This window comes from Ranitomeya variabilis, chromosome 6 (genome assembly GCF_051348905.1).
Source record: "Ranitomeya variabilis isolate aRanVar5 chromosome 6, aRanVar5.hap1, whole genome shotgun sequence".
NCBI classification, from domain to species: domain Eukaryota; kingdom Metazoa; phylum Chordata; class Amphibia; order Anura; family Dendrobatidae; genus Ranitomeya; species Ranitomeya variabilis.
In genome coordinates, this window is record NC_135237.1 from 407,088,383 (window position 1) to 407,106,892 (window position 18,510).

The 18,510-nt window shown below is 45.7% G+C and overlaps 1 protein-coding gene across 3 annotated transcripts in view; it reads right to left on the reverse strand.

Moving 5' to 3' along the window:
* RALBP1 (ralA binding protein 1) overlaps window positions 1–18,510 on the reverse strand; it is a 69,785-nt gene that overhangs the window by 22,757 nt on the left and 28,518 nt on the right. For all 3 annotated transcript variants that reach the window (XM_077270205.1, XM_077270207.1, XM_077270206.1), the window contains exons 3-5: window positions 6,947–7,390; window positions 6,097–6,446; window positions 4,555–4,716 (exon numbers count right to left, since the gene is read on the reverse strand). In XM_077270205.1, the coding sequence (XP_077126320.1) occupies window positions 4,555–4,716; window positions 6,097–6,446; window positions 6,947–7,390 (956 nt within the window). The remainder of the gene's footprint in view (window positions 1–4,554; window positions 4,717–6,096; window positions 6,447–6,946; window positions 7,391–18,510) is intronic.

The window sequence follows — 18,510 nt, forward strand, 5'->3', positions numbered from 1 at the left end:
AATTTTTGCCACTTCCGTCATCACTTGACTGCTGCGAGTCCCTCCTTGGTGGTTTATGTATGCCACGGCCGTGGCGTTGTCCGACAATGCGGACCGGCTTTCCCGAGAGAAGGGGCTCCCAGCGGATGAGGGCTAGGAAGATGGCTCTGATTTCCAAGAGGTTGATAGGGAGGCACGCCTCCTGAGCCGTCCAGCAGCCCTGGGCTGTGAGGTGGAGAAAGACCACTCCCCAACCCTGGAGACTGGCGTCGGTGGTAATCACCTGCCAGTGGGGAGGGAGGAATGACCTCCCGCGCAGAATGGAGGTGGACAGCGTCCACCAAGAGAGGGACTGCCTCACCTTGTAAGAGGCGAAACGGACTGTCCAGGGAAAACGGAATCCTGTCCCAGGCAGATAGAAGGGCCAGCTGGAGGGGACGAGAGTGGAACTGGGCATAGGGGACCGCCTCGATAGAAGCGACCATTTTCCCCAGAACCCTCATAGCGAGGCGGAGGATTCGGGCCCTTTAGTGCTCTGACACCCCGACGAAGAGAAAGGAACTTCCCCTTGGGGAGGAAGACCTGAGCCTGAGAGGTGTCGAATTCCATGCCCAGGGACTCCAGACGCTGGGTTGGAATCAAGGAAGACTTCTGGTAGTTGATTAACCAGCCGAGGCGAACTAGCGTGTCCAGAGTAAGCTGGAGGCTCTGGCTGCAATCCCGATGAGACGAGCCCTTGATCAAGAGGTCGTCGAGGTATGGGATTACTAGGATCCCCTTTGAGCGCAGAATGGCCATGACAGCTGCCATGACCTTCGTGAAGACCCTGGGAGCAGACGCCAGCCCGAAAGGGAGGGCCGTGAACTGGTAATGATGCTCCTGGATCGCGAACCGGAGGAACCTCTGATGCTGTACGCAAATCGGAACGTGAAGGTACGCATCCCGAATGTCCACTGAGCACAGAAACTCTCCCGGCTCCATGGACGCGATTACCGAGCGCAGAGATTCCATTTTGAAGTGCCGAATCCGTAGATGGCGGTTCAATCGCTTGAGATATAAAATCGGACGTAGAGAGCAGTCCTTTTTTGGAACCACGAACAGGTTTGAGTAAAAACCCGAGAACCGTTCGCAAAAAGGCACAGGTACTACGATTCCTGAGGTGAGGAGCAACTCGACGGCCTGGAGAAGCCCTTGGAGATGAGAGGGCTGAGTGGGAGGACGAGAGAGCATGAAACGTCTTCCTGGGGGCAAAGAAAATTCTATTTTGTAGCCTGACGTGACGATCTCCCTGACCCAGGCGTCGTCGACTACTGAAAGTCAAACTTCTGAGAACAGAAGAAGGCGGCCTCCCACCCTGGAAGGAGTTCCAGGTGGGGGCGACCCGTCATTTATTAGAAAACCTGTGGCCCCGAGATCCCGATTGTTTTGCGGGGTGGCTCTTGGCTCTCCAACGCGGTGGAGGCCAGAAAGAAGGTTTTCTTCTGTCCCCTTGTGATGAGGAACGGTCCTGGGTGGGATTTCCTGAAGAGGCAAAGGACCGAAAGGGGCGAAAGGACTGAGGGCCCCTCCTGATGAAGGGACGTTTCGGCTTGGACTGGGGTAAAGAGGTACTCTTACCACCCGTAGCGACCGAAATCATTTGATCTAGTTGGGTGCCGAAGAGTCTGGAACCCTGGAAAGGTAGACCAGTGAGCGATTTCTTTGAAGCGGAGTCAGCGTTCCACGCCTTTAGCCAAAGAATCCGGCGAATAGCAACAATATTGCCGTTAGCCCTGGTAGAGCAGGCCGCTGCATCAAGGGAGGCATTCATGAGGTATTTTCCTGCCAGCGAAATCTGATCCGCTAATTCAGACAGTTCCTCAGCAGGAGCAGAAGCTAAAATGCCCCTGCACAGGGTCTTGGCCCAGGCTGATACAGCCTTGGCTACCCATGACGAGGCGAAACTAGGGCAAAGGGAGGCTCCGGAGGCCTCAAATGCCGATTTTGCTAGTGCCTCGATCTGTCTGTCCTTAAGGGAAGCCGCGTCCGGGATAGACAGAACTGTCTGAGAGGATAGCCTAGACACAGGTGGGTCGACCTTAGGAGACTCGGACCATTTGGAGACCAGGTCGGAGTGAAAAGGGTATAACACGTCAAGCCATTTCCTGCCAGGGAAACGCTTGCCAGGGTTTTCCCAGTGTGTAGAGGTAGTGTTGTAAAACTCCTTGTGATTAGGAAAAAACCTAGAGGGACGTTTAATCCATTTAAACGCAACGGAGACGTCCTGAGAGCTCGCTTCATCCTCCTTAAGATCAAGCGTCTGAATGAGAGCTGAAATAAGGCTATCGACCATCTCCTGTGTTCCGGAAGTCTGACCTGCATCAGAGTCAGATTCCGACTGGGAGGAAGGGTCAGACCCAACGTCCGCCTGCGAGGAGGGGGAACGGGCAGATAGGGGAATCCCGTCCAGGGAACTCGAAGAGGATCTAGATAAGGTCCGTTTTCTGTCTCTTTTGTCCGGTCTGCCTCTGTGAGGGTCTAGGACAGGTGCGAGCGAATCGCCGTGTGAAGTGTTCGTGGCACTGGTGGCATTAGAGAGAAGCGGGATACGTTCAAGTGCCTGGACCAGGGACTGAGAAACCTTAGTCAGGTCGGACACTGATTGAGGCATTGCAACAGCCTACTCCGGGGGAGGGGGTGTGCACTCATCCCGGGACCTAGAAGCTTCCTGGGGCACTGACATGGTAGGAGGAACGCAGGACGGGCAGAAAGGAGAAGGCTGACCTGAGGCCCACTTTTTCTTACAGTGAGCGCAGGCGTAATGGATGGCCGAGGGGGCAAAGGCCGGGGTGGGGTCGGACATAGGTGGATATTACCTTGTCCACGGAGAAATACTGCCAGGTGGAGTACTTAGTAGCGCTGAGCCTGCTGACGGACAGCAACAGCGGTAGCCACAGGTGCCTGTGTTCCCAGAGAAAATCCTGTCTTTTTCTTTTTTTTCGGCCGCAATAACGCCAGCTGCCACAAGAGGGCGCTCAAGCTCCAAAAAGAAAGAAAAAGCAGGTCGAGACAGGGAGACGCTGAACGTCCCGGCCGCAATAACGCCGGCCGCCACAAGAGGGCGCTCGAGCGCCAAAAAGAAAGAAAAAGCCGGGAGAGACAGGGAGAAATGGCGGGCGCGCGCCTGCAAGTTTGAATAAAGAGGGGGAAAAAGAATGCTAGTGTTTCTGCTCCCCTTCCTGTGGCGACAGCGCGTCCCGGCGCAGAGAATGCGGCCCTCTTCGGTCCCCTTATCAGAAAGGAGGTCTGGTAAGAGGCGATCACTGCTGGGCAGGTGGTGGTTGATGGTTTGTTGATTGAAGACTCCCTACTTGAAGATGAGGAAACACCAGGATCCCTGGAAGATGGAGGGTCCTGGAAAAAGTCCTCCTTCCCGCGCCGCAAACTCTCCGGCGCAGAAGACGGCGTCGACCCCTAACCAGGGGGAGAGGGTCACTGGAAGTGACCGCCGTCTTCCTCTCATCCCTCTCCGAGGAGAGGGATGAGGAGGGGAAAACGGGCAGGACTGGCCACCGAGGAAGAAGGTCACCCTGAACACCCGAATGGGTGACAGGGGACGAAGTCCTGCCCAGCGGGTCAGAGAGGGTGCGATGTGGGTGATACCACACTGCTCTCTCGGCTGCTCAAAGTGGGGAAAACAGTGTGAGAAAAACTGCACCTTTACCCTGAAGAAAATATCTGAAAAAGAAAGGGGAAATGTTTAAAAACAAACAACAAATCCCTGTAAAAGAAATGCGGATCTGGGGTTAGATCCAGGTCCGCCTCCTACAGACACTAAGCAAAAACTGAGTTGCCTGGTGCCTGTCAGAGGGTGTATACTGCCGGGGAGGAGTTACTTCTTTATTTGCATAGTGTCAGCCTCCTAGTGACAGCAGCATACACCCATGGTTACCGGTGTCCCCCAATGAAGCGAGAAAGAAAGTGGTTTTGCAAATTTTGTTGGAAAAATGAGAAATCGCTGGTCAACGTTTAACCCTTATAACATCCTAACAAAGATGTTATAAGAGCAAATTAAAAAAGCCCTCACTCAGCGGGAGAATAAAATTATAAAAATCATGAATAATAGTGACGCAAAGCGAAAAAAAACTACCTTTTTTTTAATAAAATTTTGAACGTCATGGCTAAAAATAAAAAACAAGGCGATACAACTTTGGAATCACTAATCACACTAACCAGGACAATCATTTTTCTAGGTCATTTTTACCACACATTAAACCTTGTTAAAAATAAATAATAAGCAATGGCAGAATTACATTTTCTCCACCACTTCTCCCTTTCTCTCTCTCTCCATTTTGTTGAGCAATTTGTTTCAGTTTTTCTGTGCATTTTATGACCAAATAAATTAGGTCATTCAAAACTACAGCCTGTTACGCAGGCAAAAAAACCCAAAAAACACTCATGTCCATGTTAACGGAGTTCTTGGAAGGAGTAGAGAATAAAATAAAACCTTCTCTAGTCATTTAAATGTTAATACAGAAAATAAGGATAAGCCATTTCTACACTGTACAGGTATAAAGCTAAACTGCAAAAACAAACCTGTCGCCTAATTTCTTCCTTGATAGTTTCTTGAGTTTCGGGCAGAGCAGGCATGGTGGCCATATTGGACCAGCGGAGAGGTTTTATCACCTTCTTGATCACTGTTCCACCAAACAACTCTTGCACGTGTGTAAAGAATACGTACAGGACTCTGTTACTGATCTGGAATACAGAAGACAACATAAATTAAGCCAACGCAAGCTCTAGCGTGAGGACAGCTTATTGCTTACCCCAAAAGCAAGAACATCAATATATTTAGACTATTTTAATTAATTAGGTCATCTTTAAAGAGTTGTCCACTACTAGGACAACCCCTTCTGGAGCTGAATGTTAGCCCCGTGAAAATAAAAACACCTATACTCCCCTCCCGTGACATTCCAGTGGTGTCACCACTCGTGTTACCAGGGGCTCTTGTGAGGTGGTCAGTATACATGAGCCCTGAGCCCAATCAACATTGGCATCACTGTCCCCGCCTTCAGACATATACGTAATCATGAGGGGGTGGGAGCCGAGCCTGCGCTCTCACTTCTTGATCACTAATACACCTGAAGGCGGGGACAGTGTCGCCAGCGCTGATTGGGCTCACGCGTCATAGCAACTGCACGAAAGTCCAAGGAACACGACTGGTGGTTTTATTTTCATGGGGCCAACATTCAGATTGAGAAAAAGTTGTCCTAGTAGTGGACAACCTCTTTATAGTTTCAAGAAAATCTAAATAGAGGGGTTTTCAGTAATAACCAATTATCACCTATCCATTAGATAGCAGTTCACACGATTATCTGTATTGGTAGCAGTCTGACAACTGGGACCACCCACTAATCATTAAACTGGGGTCTCATGTCCCCAATTTGAATGAAATAGCCATCACACATGCACACTAGCCATCTCCATCAGTCCCATAGACTTTGGAGGGGCAGTGTTCAAGTGCGGTGGCTGCTGCATTTAAACTGGGGACACAGAAACCCTTGTTCTGACAATCACTGGGGGTCCCAATGGTTAGAGCCCACTGATCTAGCAGTTGTCACCTATCTAGTGTAGAAAACTATGAATTAAGGCTGTCACAACTCCGACTTTCCATGCAGGTCCTTTCAATAAAAAGTAGATGATGGCATAAGAGTAACAATTAAGGAGAATGTTGCAGAAAAGGAAAGGGTCAAATGACAAAAGACATGGTTTCATTGTAAAGAAGCCATAGCTTAAAGGGCTTGTCTGTGACTAGTAAAAAAAAAAAAAAAAAACACTGATAAAGAGTAGAAAATGTGTTAAAACAATCCCAAACACTGCAGTGGTCTCCTCTGGCCCTGAAGTAACCACTAAAACTGAACATTATTCTGGATTATTGGCCTCACCAGTCACATAAATGATGTACATGACATCACTGCAGAACTTAATAGTGATCCAAGGATTATCAACTTTCTCCTCACATGCACGGTCATCATTACTACGGATCAGTGTCCCACTCATGAACGAATAGTTAAAATGAGGTTTAAGAAAGTCACTCTGTCCAAGCAATGTAATCTCTAGGAAATCTGTCATATGTACCTGAACGGTCGGGCTCAGCACAATCGAAATATTCTGTATATTCATTTTAGTTTCAAGCTCTTTCTCTATGACATGGTCCATGTGAACAATCAGCCATGAAATCAAGTAAAAGTTGCAGGTAGGCAGTTCCTTCAAGAGACGCTGACACTCCTGCAGCCTCTCTGCCTCGGTGCCCTTGCCACAGGCTTCTTCAAATTTAGGCATTAATTCTTTGGTGAGGACGTTCTCAGGTAGCTCACGCAAGTATTGCTTCAGTAGGCTGGCAACTGTGTAAGGCTCATAGTCATCAAGGTTAGGAGACTCCTCACGGTCATATGATGCTTTCAATTCATCGACCTTTGACTTGATTCCTTATGGACGGAAAAATTAAATCTTTTAAAAGTCAGTGGTAAAAAAAATAAAATAAATAAGTGATGTACCGGTACTTTCTGTATACTTAAAATGGGTTATTCAACATCTGATGTTTTAACAAAATTATAAAACATCTGCAGCCATTTTTTATCAAACAACCCCTTTAACATTATTAATATTGAATACCCATTGTTGTTCTTGTTCTTCCATCAGGTCTCAGTTACAATTACAGCAATCTGCCTCTTGCATTCAGTGTATAACACATTATCTACCCCCCTCCTCCAAACAATGCACTAACCACAAAAGCCACTTTCATAAGGGGCTGGCAACTACGCGCCTCCCATATACTTTAATATCCTATCTATGTTTCTTTATGCTTGGGGCCTTTTAAATGATTGCTTCATTTCATACAATCATAACTATTCAACTGGGCAAGTTTAATATACTGCATATCCTTATGTCAGGCTGAAGTTACCAGCCGTAAGTTCAGCAGTTTTACCTGACACCCTGTAGATGCCTTCACATTTCATGCCATGTTGCTCAATGAAATTCATACACTCCCGAAACACAGCCGGCAGCCGGATCCCATCACACATCATGGTTCTTTCCGAAGCTGCAGCCAGGGGGATTCCGAATACTGGCCTCAGCCTCGGCACATCTACAGGTGCTGGTTCTGGCTCTGGGGTGGGCTTCTTTTTTTTCTTTTTCTCTTTCCATTGTTTGACTACATCTGCAGCAGTTAGATCCTTGGACTTCTTGTCTTTGTGCTTCTCTTCTTTGTGCTTCTCTTCTTTAGGTTTCTCTTTTATTTTGAAGTCTTTCTCCTTCTTCTTAGAAAAACTGGGCTTCTTGAATACATGGATTCCCTTGGACCTCTTCAGTTTGGACGGGCTCTCTGCTTCATCACCAGAACTGTCCTCCTGGAAGGCAGCATAACCTTCAGCTGGAGAGGAAAGTGGGCAGTTAGTCTTGTGCAAAGTGCTGAGGGACTCGACAGTTTTTGTTTTTTTATGACAGTTCTGTCATTTTTAGCCAAGAGGCCCTAAATTGCTTTTCACAGCTATAATAAATATTGCTATACCCAATTTAAATACCACAGAAAAGCATTAATTAGGAGAAATAAATTGATAGCTGGCTAAATACTACAACACAAAATTAAAGAAAACACTGGACTTAAAAAAAAAAATTAAAAAAAAAAAAAAAAAAAAAGTGACTGGACCCTTACATGTCATACATTAAAGTCTATCTAATAAAAAAAAAATACATGTCAATGTGAACTGTCAGAAAACTATTTCAATTATTAATTTGGAAACTTCCTATATAAATATGCTACTTCTATGGCGAGTGCATCACGTTGGCATATGCGAGTTGTGCAAGTCAGATATGAATTTAGCAGTCCATGGATGTGTGGTACAGTTTGAAGCATTTACTATACACAGGCCAGGTTTGGCGGGGCAGGTGTCACATTGATAAGTGGTTCACTTGCTTATCCCCCTTCTGTAACAGACTCGGCACCTCTTTTGCGCCCTTACTTTCTTTGTGGTTTGAGTGACTTCACAGGTGAAATGTTGGCCTGGTACCATACGAACACCTTCAGTTCCGGAAGTACTTGGGCCCACTCTTTACTGATCTCCAAAGATTAGGGCCTTGATTACTACCTCCTGGAACTGAAGGTAGGTACCAAACTGGCCTGAACATCATCATAGCACATAAGCGTTGTACATTGCCATCTGCACGATATACACGGCCAGATTCTTATACCACACCGCACTTTTTTCATGCCACTGCACGGCTGGAGGACTTGATCATGAAGATCAACTCTCCATATGTTCTTGTTGTACCATAGTACATAGTCTGGTTTGGTGACCTGTGTAGAGGTACCTCGTACAGTGGTGGGGGAGCTGCCATCACCACCATGTATAGTGGTCATAAAAGGACATCCCTCTTGTCCTTTTACTTGACCACTAGCATGTTGTCACTATATTGGGCTCTGTGCTCACCCTTTCTGAGTAGCTGCCCAATTAGGGCCTCAGGAAGGCCTCCCTGATTTTTGCAGTACTGTATGCTGCAGTAGCTCACATAAAGAGGGTCTTGAAGAGTGGAATTGCTGGTATAAAAGTTATCTACACAGAGGTGATTCAGAAGTGGGTGCACCAAATTCCACACAATTTTCCCACTCACTCCCAAGACAGGGGGGCATCCAGGGGGTTCAATCTGGGTGTCCTTCCCTTCACAAACTCTAAACCTGTGGGTGGTACCCTGAGGCACTCTCACAGTTTGTAGAGCTTAATTCCGTACCTGGTCCTCTTACTGGGCAGGTGCTGCTGAAATTTGAGTCTTTACCCTTTGGGGAACGTACACATCAGCAAACTTGTTGCTGAAGTGATTAATACCCATCAGAACTTTGAAAAAAGTCAGTCAAAGTTGGGGGTCATCTTGGAAAGGACATTGTGCATTAAATGTCCATTATCTTTGTGGTGCAAAACATTTTTGATTGCCTCAAATAGTTTACGGCTGATGGCCATGCGGAACAGTACAGTTTTATACAAAACGTCAACGCTACAATATTGCTTAAGCTCTGACCTCTTCACTAAACCCATGTGAAGGGCAAGGTTCCAAAACATCATCATTTTTACTTAGTCTATTAGGGGTCCAGTTAGAAAATGATGAAGGGTGTTTTTGTGCCAAAAATTGCTGGCCATACAAATTTGTCTGGGCCAGCATGAGGCTTACAAAAACTTCAGAGAGAAAGACTTTGAAAGAGTATTTCTGTGAGGCTGGTAGTGTCAAATCATGAATCAGTGGCACATAATCCTCAGGGGGTAGGATCCATACAGTGAGCGCTGTAAAGGTGAGAGCTGGTTTATTTTCTGTCCTGGAGCGTCTACATGGTGGTTCGGTGTCACATGAGAGAGAGGATGAAAAATAAAGGAAGGTGGCATCCTGTCCCTCACTAAGTGTCAGAGGCAAGGAAGCTGTATGCCTCCTCCGATAAATACCATAATTGGGATGAGCTGGACATTTTTTCAAGTATGTTATGTTTGTGCGTGTACCAAATTTTATTCAGAGGTGGTGTGCGTGAGTGTGTGTTATAAACTTTTATTAAGAGAAAAAAATGAAAATCTAGAAAGAAAAAGAAAAATATATAAAATAAAAAGAATATCAAAATTTGTTAAAAAGCAAACTTACTAAACGGACGTCCGTAAAAAAAATAAAAAATAAATTACTGAGCGCCCACAACTATCTGACACTAACCCTAACTATATTCAGTAAAAAATACAGTAGTCGCCAATTACTACAGTATATTTTTACTGTCACTAATCTGGTCCTAGCATCTAACCTAAAATGTATTCTTTTTACACACACAGAAAGCAACAACTGGAGGCCGATCAGCGTCGCTTATCAGCGCTCGATGGCTATAGGACTTGCGCATGAATTCGATTCTTTTTTTCTGAATTGACATTAACCCCGACTATATTCAGTAAAAAAAAAAAAATACTGACACGGATTACTACAGTATATTTTTACTGTCCCCAATCTAGTCCTATAAACCAATTAAATTTGTTTAAAGGGAACCTGTCACCCCCAAAATCGAAGATGAGCTAAGCCCACCGGCATAAGGGGCTTATCTACTGCATTCTGTAATGCTGTAGATAAGCCCCCGATGTATCCTGAAAGATGAGAAAAAGAGGTTAGATTATACTCACCTGGGGGGGTGGTCCGATCCGATGGGCGTCGCGGTCTGGTCCGGGGCCTCCCATATTCTTACGATGACGTCCTCTTCTTGTCTTCATGCTGCGGCTCTGGCGCAGAGCAAAGTACTGCAGTGCCCAGGTGCCGGGAAAGGTCAGAGAGGCCCGGCGCCTGCGCACTGCAGTACTTTGCTCTACCCTCAACAGGGCAGACAAAGTACGCCTGCGCCAAAGCGTGAAGACAAGAAGAGGATGTCATCCTATGTAGATAGGAGGCCCCGGACCGGACCGCGACGCCCATCGGACTGGACCGCAGTGGGACCGCCCCTGGATGAGTATAATATAACCTCTTTTTCTCATCTTTCAGGATACATCGGTGGCTTATCTACAACATTACAGAATGCTGTAGATAAGCCCCTGATTCCGGTGGGCTTAGCTCATCTTCGATTTTGGGGGTGACAGGTTCCCTTTAATTCTTTTTTCACATACAAAAAAAAAAACAACTGCCAAAAATCGAGCAATCAGGTACTGATCAGTGCACAGCGGTAGGAGAAGATTAAAAAGGGGGTTAGGGAGAGGAGGGGGGAGGAGTAGAGGGTGATTGGGGTGGATTAGGAAAGATCAGACATCAGAAACGGATAAGGGAAAGATCAGGAAGGTCTTCAGGAATCACTGCAGCACCAGCAGAAGTGCTGGCACAGGCTTCAAAAACTATGTGGCACCACAAAACCCAGCACAGCGTGACAGAATGACCGCTGAGGAGGCTAGATCGCCTCTGTGCACTGACTCGTGCGATCAACGTTATCGTCTGATCACACCAATCAGAGCTGGCCCTGGTGATGCCGGTGTTGCTAAGCTGGACCTCAATGTTAAGAGCAATGTTATTGAATTAACAGCCAATCACAGCGATTGTAGTTGTAGGGGTTGTCGCTATCCCCGGGATGACGACTCTGTGCCCTGCTGCAAGATACAGCAGGCACCTTAGTGCGATCATTGTGACTGCGGACGCGGTGCCACATTAATGATACGACATATGGCTACATCCAGGTTCTTTTTTTACTTACCAACCTCGGACGTATGGTTATGTCCAAAGTCGTAAAGGGGTTAATGATCAGTGCAGTGGCTCATAACTTATCCTAAAACTGGAACTCATCTCTGACGATACACGAAGTAAACAAGCTTTTTATATTTCCTTTACTTTAGCTCTATTTTTATATCCGCAGAGCAGGTACTACTTTACATTGTTTTAATAACAATATAGCGAAAAATGGTTTCAGGCAAAGAGTTCTTTTGGGTGCATGAAAGACACGTGGGTCTAGACTTCATGCTATGGCAGGAAATAATATTATTGAGAAAATACAAGCGTGTGCAGCTGACAATACATGGTTGATTTAAGGCTACTTTCACATTAGCGTCGTGCACTGCACGTCACAATGCGACGTTGCAGCGCCCTGACGCATACTGTGCAAGCGCCGCACAACGGGAGCATCGGATGCTGTTTTTCAACGCATCCGCTGCCCCATTGTGAGGTGCGGGGAGGAGGGGGCGGAGTTCCGGTCGCACATGCGCGGTCGGAAATGCTGCAGACGACGCACCAAAAAACGTTACAAGCAACGATGGTTGCGACGTGTGGCAATGCGTCGCACTGCGTCACTAATAAAAGTCTATGGAGAAAAAACGCATCCTGCAAGCAATTTTGCAGGATGCGTTTTTTCTGCAAAACGACGCATAGCGACGTGCAGTGCACGACGCTAGTGTGAAAGTAGCCTTACTCAGTTTTCAATAACTTAGCATTCAATGCTGGTCGGTGGTCTTCGAGGCTTTAGTCTTGGATAACTACCGTATAGCAAGAGTTAAAATGACAATTTGAACAAAGACCTCTGCCGTGATTTGAACGTCCATTATTGCAAATGTATCGCTTAGAGTTTTCAATGAAAATACTCAACAATGACAAAAATACCAACACAATAGTCTAACTGTGACAGGTATCAGCTACTAATTTTGCGTCACAAAAAGTCTTTTAATTGTTAACCCAAAGTAGCCTGAAAAGGCCTTTTCAGAAACACAAAGTCTTACGCGCATGGCAGTCTTGTGCACTCTTATTTTAAATATAAAAACTGCTGCCTTAGAAGTGTAACCAGAAGAAAAAAAAATCAGCACAATTATTATGACATGAGCTCCAGCCATGAGTACTGATCATACTTGGAATTGATAAATCATTCACATAAAGGCTAAGTGATTCAGCAAGGGACAGTATTTATAGAAACCCATTAGCTTATCACATTCCTCCTTTTTTATATGAGCGCTAAGGCAAATCTAATGGATCTAGAGGAGAATGGTCTGCAATGTTCAGTTTAAAAAAAAAACAAAGTAAAGTTCAACTTGGTCATATGCACGGCTGTGATGTAGCAACTGTCAGGCTGAATGACCATATCCTTACCTGAGAACATACAGACACCAAGAGCCATCTCAATCAAAGTCAATTTGGGGGCATGACAGACAGAAAAATATAGGCACAACTTAAAACCCTTTTTGCTATGAAGCTTCTGAAAATTTCTGGTGCAAGCAATTACCTTCATAAGTCACATGCTTAGTGAAAGGATGTCCACCTGTGAGCAATCTAAGAGTCACACATCTGTCAGTGTATACACAACCGGTTTAAAAGACCAGAGGTTGCACCACCACCAAGCAAGAGGCTCCACTAACCAAACACCACCACGAAGACCAAGGAGATCACCAAACAAGACAGGGAAAAAGTTGTTGAGAAGTACAAGTAAAGTTTGGGTTATAAAAAATATCCCAATCTGATGATCTCCCTCTAGCATCATCAAATCCATCATCATCAAATGGTAAGAAAATGGCACCACAAGAAACCTGCGAAGAGGGCCGCCCACCAAAACCTCAGCCTGGGCAAGGAGATCATTAATCAGAGAGGCAGCACAGAGACCAAAGGTGACCCTGAAAGAGCTGCAGAGTTCCAAAGCAGAGACTGGAGTATCTGTCCATATGACCGCAATAAGCCGTACACTCCATAGAGGTGGGCTTTATTGAAGAGTGGGCAGAAAAAAACCTTTACTTCACAAAAATTTTAAGGCTTGTTTTGATTTTGCTAAAAGACATGTGGGAGAATCCCCAAATGTAAGGAGGAAGGTGCGGTCGTCAGATGAGACCAAAATGTAACTTTTTGACCACCAAGGTAAACGATATGTCTGGCACCAAAGCAACACAGCTCATCATCCCAAGAACACCATCCCCATAGTGAAACACGGTAGTGGCAGCATCATGCTGTGGTATGTTTTTCAGCAGCACGAACAGGGAAATGGTCTGAGTCAAGGGGATGATGGTGCAAAATACATGGATATTCTTGAGCAAAACCTGTTTGTCAGTCAGTGATTTGAGACTGGGAATAAGGTTCACCTTCCAACAAGACAATGACCCAAAGCATACTAATGCAACACTCGATTGATTTAAGGATAAACATGTAAATTAGTGTTAAGCGAATGTGTTTGGATATAGCGTTAACCGAGCATGCTCGGGTATTATTTGAATATTGCCTAACAAACAGGCAATTCCCAAATGTGTTGCGGCTCCCGTGAATCATGCAGCCATGGAGACTAACATATTACTTGAGCTTCCCACGATACTCGGATAATGCTACATTCGAGCTCACTCACTCATCACTATTGTAAATGTTTGGAGTGGCCTAGTAGTCAAAGCCCAGACCTTAATCCAAATGAGAATCTGTGGTCAGACTTGAAGACAGCTGTTCACCAGAGGAAACCATCTTCTGTATTTTGTGGATTATAAGACGCACCCCAAATTTAGAGCAGAAAAATACCTTTTTTTTTTTTTCTTTTTTTTTTTAATAAAATGGCCGTGCTTCTTATAATCCATGCGTCTTATTGCTTACTGGGGGTGGTGGCTGCAGTGAAGTGGGGTCCCAGGGTCGCTGCTGGAGGAGGCAAGAGTGGAGCATTGCTGCAGGCTGGGATGAGGGGGTGTTCGGATGTGCGCCTCTGCTGGTGTTCGGTGGTGCAGGGGCTCTGCCAACATTTTGTGAAAGCCCAGAACCTCCGCACTTACATGGTTTACTATGCAGTGTACTCTGGGAAAATGGCGGCCGGCATGTGCAGAGATGAGATCTCAGCTTTAATATCTCCACCGCATAGTAACCATGTAAGTGTGGGGACTCTGGGCTTTCACAAAATGTCAGCGGAGCCCCAGCACCACCGAACACAGGCAGCAGAGCATATCCGAACACCCCCTCATCCCAGCTTGTGGCATGCAGTAACACTCCACTCTTGCCTCCTCCAGCAGCGACCCTGGGATCCTGCTCCAACGTGGTATATCTGCACTATAAGACACACCCATTTTCCCAAAAAATTTTGGGAGAAAAAAATGCGTCTTATAATCCGAAAAATACAGTAACTAGAATGAGCTGGAGCAGTTTTGCCTTGAGGAATGGGCAAAAATCCCAGTGCCAAGATGTGGAAAGCTCAGAGACTTATCCAAAGCGACTAGCCACAAAAGGAGGATCTACAGATTACTGACTTTAGGGGGGTGAATAGTTATGCACACTGAAGTTTTCAGTTATTTTGCCCTATTTGTTGTTTGCTTTACAATAAAAAGAAAAACAAATGTTCACAGTTGTAGGCTTGTCCTTTACATGAACTGATGTAAACCCTCAACAAAAAAGTGAAATTCCAGGTTGAGAGGTAGCAAAAACATATGAAAAATGCCAAGGGGGTAAAGACTTTTACAAGCCACTGTATAGCCATTTTCACTTTGGAGGAGCATCATACTGAAAATACTTACTCTGCAATAGGCAGTAAGTGGCTACTATAGTCACTGAGCTCAGAAATTTTTTTAAATTCCCTTTAAAGGGAACTTGTCACCCCCAAACTCGAAGGTGAGCTAAGCCCACCAGCATCAGGGGCTTAGGCTAGGGTCACATTGCGTTATGTGACCGCGTTTAACGGACTACGTTACACCGCGGCATAACGCGGTGTTAACGTAGTCCGTTAACGCCGCAATAGCCTGTAATGGTGAACGCGTCGCTAGCGCCCGCCCACATTGGGCGTGCGCTAGCGATGTGCTGTCATTTGAGTGACGGACCTCGGACGCTGCTTGCAGCGTCCGCGGCGCGCCTGAGGTCCGTTCCTCGCTAGTGCAGATCGGGGATCTGCGCTAGCGGGGACGCCGAACGCGGACCCTAGAGAAGCATTGCGTTAGCGCAATCCGCTAGCGCTATGCGCTTAACGGATTGCCCTAACGCAATGTGACCCTAGCCTTATCTACAGCATTCTGTAATGCTATAAATAAGCCCCCCGATGTATCCTAAAAGATGAGAAAACACCAAGGTTACTTACTGGTAGCCGGTTTTTCCGGAACCCATGACGGCACACCTGAGAGAGGGGATCTGCCCAGTCAGGACAGGAAACCCTACTGAAAATAAAAGGGCGGTACCTCTCTGTCGCTTCAGTTGGTTTTCAGAGCATGAGAGGCCCCCGCGGTTAGTACACATGGCAATTCATCACATTAACTAAAAAGCACCGAAAACAAAAGTGTACACCCAAGGGGTGATAAAGGGGGGGAATACACGGGTGCCGTCATGGGTTCTGGAAAAACCGGCTACCGGTAAGTAACCTTGGTGTTTTCCCTTCCATGACGGCACACCTGAGAGACTTTTGTAGAATGAAACCTTAGGGAGGGACCACCGCTTGTAGTACCCTTCTACCAAAGGTTAGGTCAGCAGAGAAAGAAAGATCTAGCCGGTAGTCCTTGAAAAAAGTTGAGGGTGAGGACCAGGTAGCGGCCTTGCAAATTTGATCAATCGATACCTCAGCCTTTTCTGCTCTGCCCAGGAGGTAGCCACGGCTCTGGTGGAGTGAGCCTTGATGCCTTCAGGAACCGGAGTGCCACCCGCATAGTAGGATAAACTAATGGCCTCCCTGATCCATCTAGCAATAGTACTTTTAGCTACCCTGCACCCTCTTTTGCTACCCTGAAAGGCTACAAATAGGGTTTGGTCTTACCTCCACTGACTAGTTATAGATATGTACTGTAACATAGATCTTCTTACATCCAGCATGTGGAACTTTTGTTCCCCTGGATTTCTAGAATTACTACAGAATGATGGCAAAGTAATCTCTTGACTCCTATAGAACTTTTGAACCACCTTGGGGAGATACGCCGGGTCTGGTCTTAGAACGATCCTGTCATCAAAAACCTGAGTATAAGGAGGGCAAATCGACAGGCCATGTAAATCAATTACCCTACGTGCCGTTGTTAAGGCTACAAGTAGCATTTAAAAAAAACTGACCGTCACATCCAAACATAGACTAAGTGTGATGCAAAATAGGAGAACTAGGAGTATAATGGGTATATAAATTTTTATTACAAATATAGGGTATAAATATACACACAGTAAAACACATATAGTATATGTAAACAAGATCTACAATATAAAGTGCAAGAAAGGATGGAAAAATGGGAAACCAGTGTCCACCCGGTGTGCAGGAGCACAGAAAGTCCCAAACAGTCTGAAATGGCAGACTGAATACACCACATTGCAGGCAACCACCCAAATAGTATATATAATGGAGTGACAAACCGTCACTGGTAATAAATGCTAGGGCTTACCGCAGATAAAATGGGCTACTCTGCACACCAGACCAGAACCAGGATAGGACGACCCCCGACGTACGTTTCGCTTAGTCCATATAACCGCTTTCTCAAGCGGTTATATGGACTAAGCGAAACGTACGTCGGGGGTCGTCCTATCCTGGTTCTGGTCTGGTGTGCAGTGTAGCCCATTTTATCTGCGGTAAGCCCTAGCATTTATTACCAGTGACGGTTTGTCACTCCATTATTTATACTATGCAATGTGGTGTATTCAGTCTGCCATTTCAGACTGTTTGGGACTTTCTGTGCTCCTGCACACCGGGTGGACACTGGTTTCCCATTTTTCCATCCTTTCTTGCACTTTATATTGTAGATCTTGTTTACATATACTATATGTGTTTTACTGTGTGTATATTTATACCCTATATTTGTACCCTATATTTGTAATAAAAATTTATATACCCATTATACTCCTAGTTCTCCTATTTTGCATGATTAATATGGAGTTGGTTGTCCTCTTTGCAGGTGTTGGGGCTTTTCTCTACTATTTTGTGTGAAATTGCCCCCCTTTTTTCTTGTTTTCAATATGTGCTCTGGAGTAGTTCTAATAAGTGTGAACAGGTGCTGAACCTAGAGTCACCAACTCATACAGTCAAGCAAATAAGGCAGCACACTGCAGCGCTGAAACATGCAAACATGAAACATGAAAACTGAACTGCACCACTGCACTAGAAATATGAAAAAAGAGCGTTTAGCGCATAAAAATGGCCAATTTTATGTGTACCTGGTAGCCACTTTAGGGCATCTCTCGTATACCAGGTCCTATGCTTTCCTTTCCTCGCTGAGAATAAACGTCTCCATCTGAATGAGTACCTGTGAAACCTCTTAGACTAACATTCTCTCTCTCTGTGGAGGGGTAATGGACCTGTTGCGATTAAAACACCTGTGGCTAAGAGGCGGAGTGCTCGGTCAGAAGGCTAAAGAATACATTTAAAAAAATGTGTTAAAAGGTGTTTTAATCGCAACAGGTCCATTACCCCTCCACAGAGAGAGAGAGAATGTTAGTCTAAAGGTACCTTCACACTAAACGATATCGCTAGCGATCCGTGACGTTGCAGCGTCCTGGCTAGCGATATCGTTTAGTTTGACATGCAGCAGCGATCAGGATCCTGCTGTGATATCGCTGGTCGTGCTGCCTTATTTACTTGAAGGCTACAAGTAGAACTGTTTTAAGGGTAACTAACTTAGGTGATAACTCCTGTAAAGGCTCAAAAGGGTGTTTAGCTAGGGCATCTAAGACTAAATTCTGATCCAAAGGAGGGATTTTTGGGAAAATGACCGGTCGAGATCTACTACAAGATTTTATGAACCGTGAAACCCATCTATTTGAGGCAAGATTACAGTTATATAGGGCCCCCAAGGCTGAAATCTGAACTTTAAGGGTGCTGGTTGCTAACCCAAGAAGTAATCCTGCTTGCAGAAATTCTAGGATGGTACCCACTGGAGCTACCTCCCTCAATGGTTCACCCTGGAAGTTAAGAAAAATTTTCCATGTCCTACCATAGATCCTAGAGGTTACAGGTTTTCTGCTTTTCAATAGGGTGGAGATTAACCCTGGTGAGAATCCTTGGCGACTTAGTAACGCCCTCTCAAATTCCAGGCTGCCAGATGGAAGCCCTTCACCTGAGAGTGGGTCAGTGGGCCCTGGGTTAGCAGATCCGGAACTTCTGGCAGAATCCATGGGTCT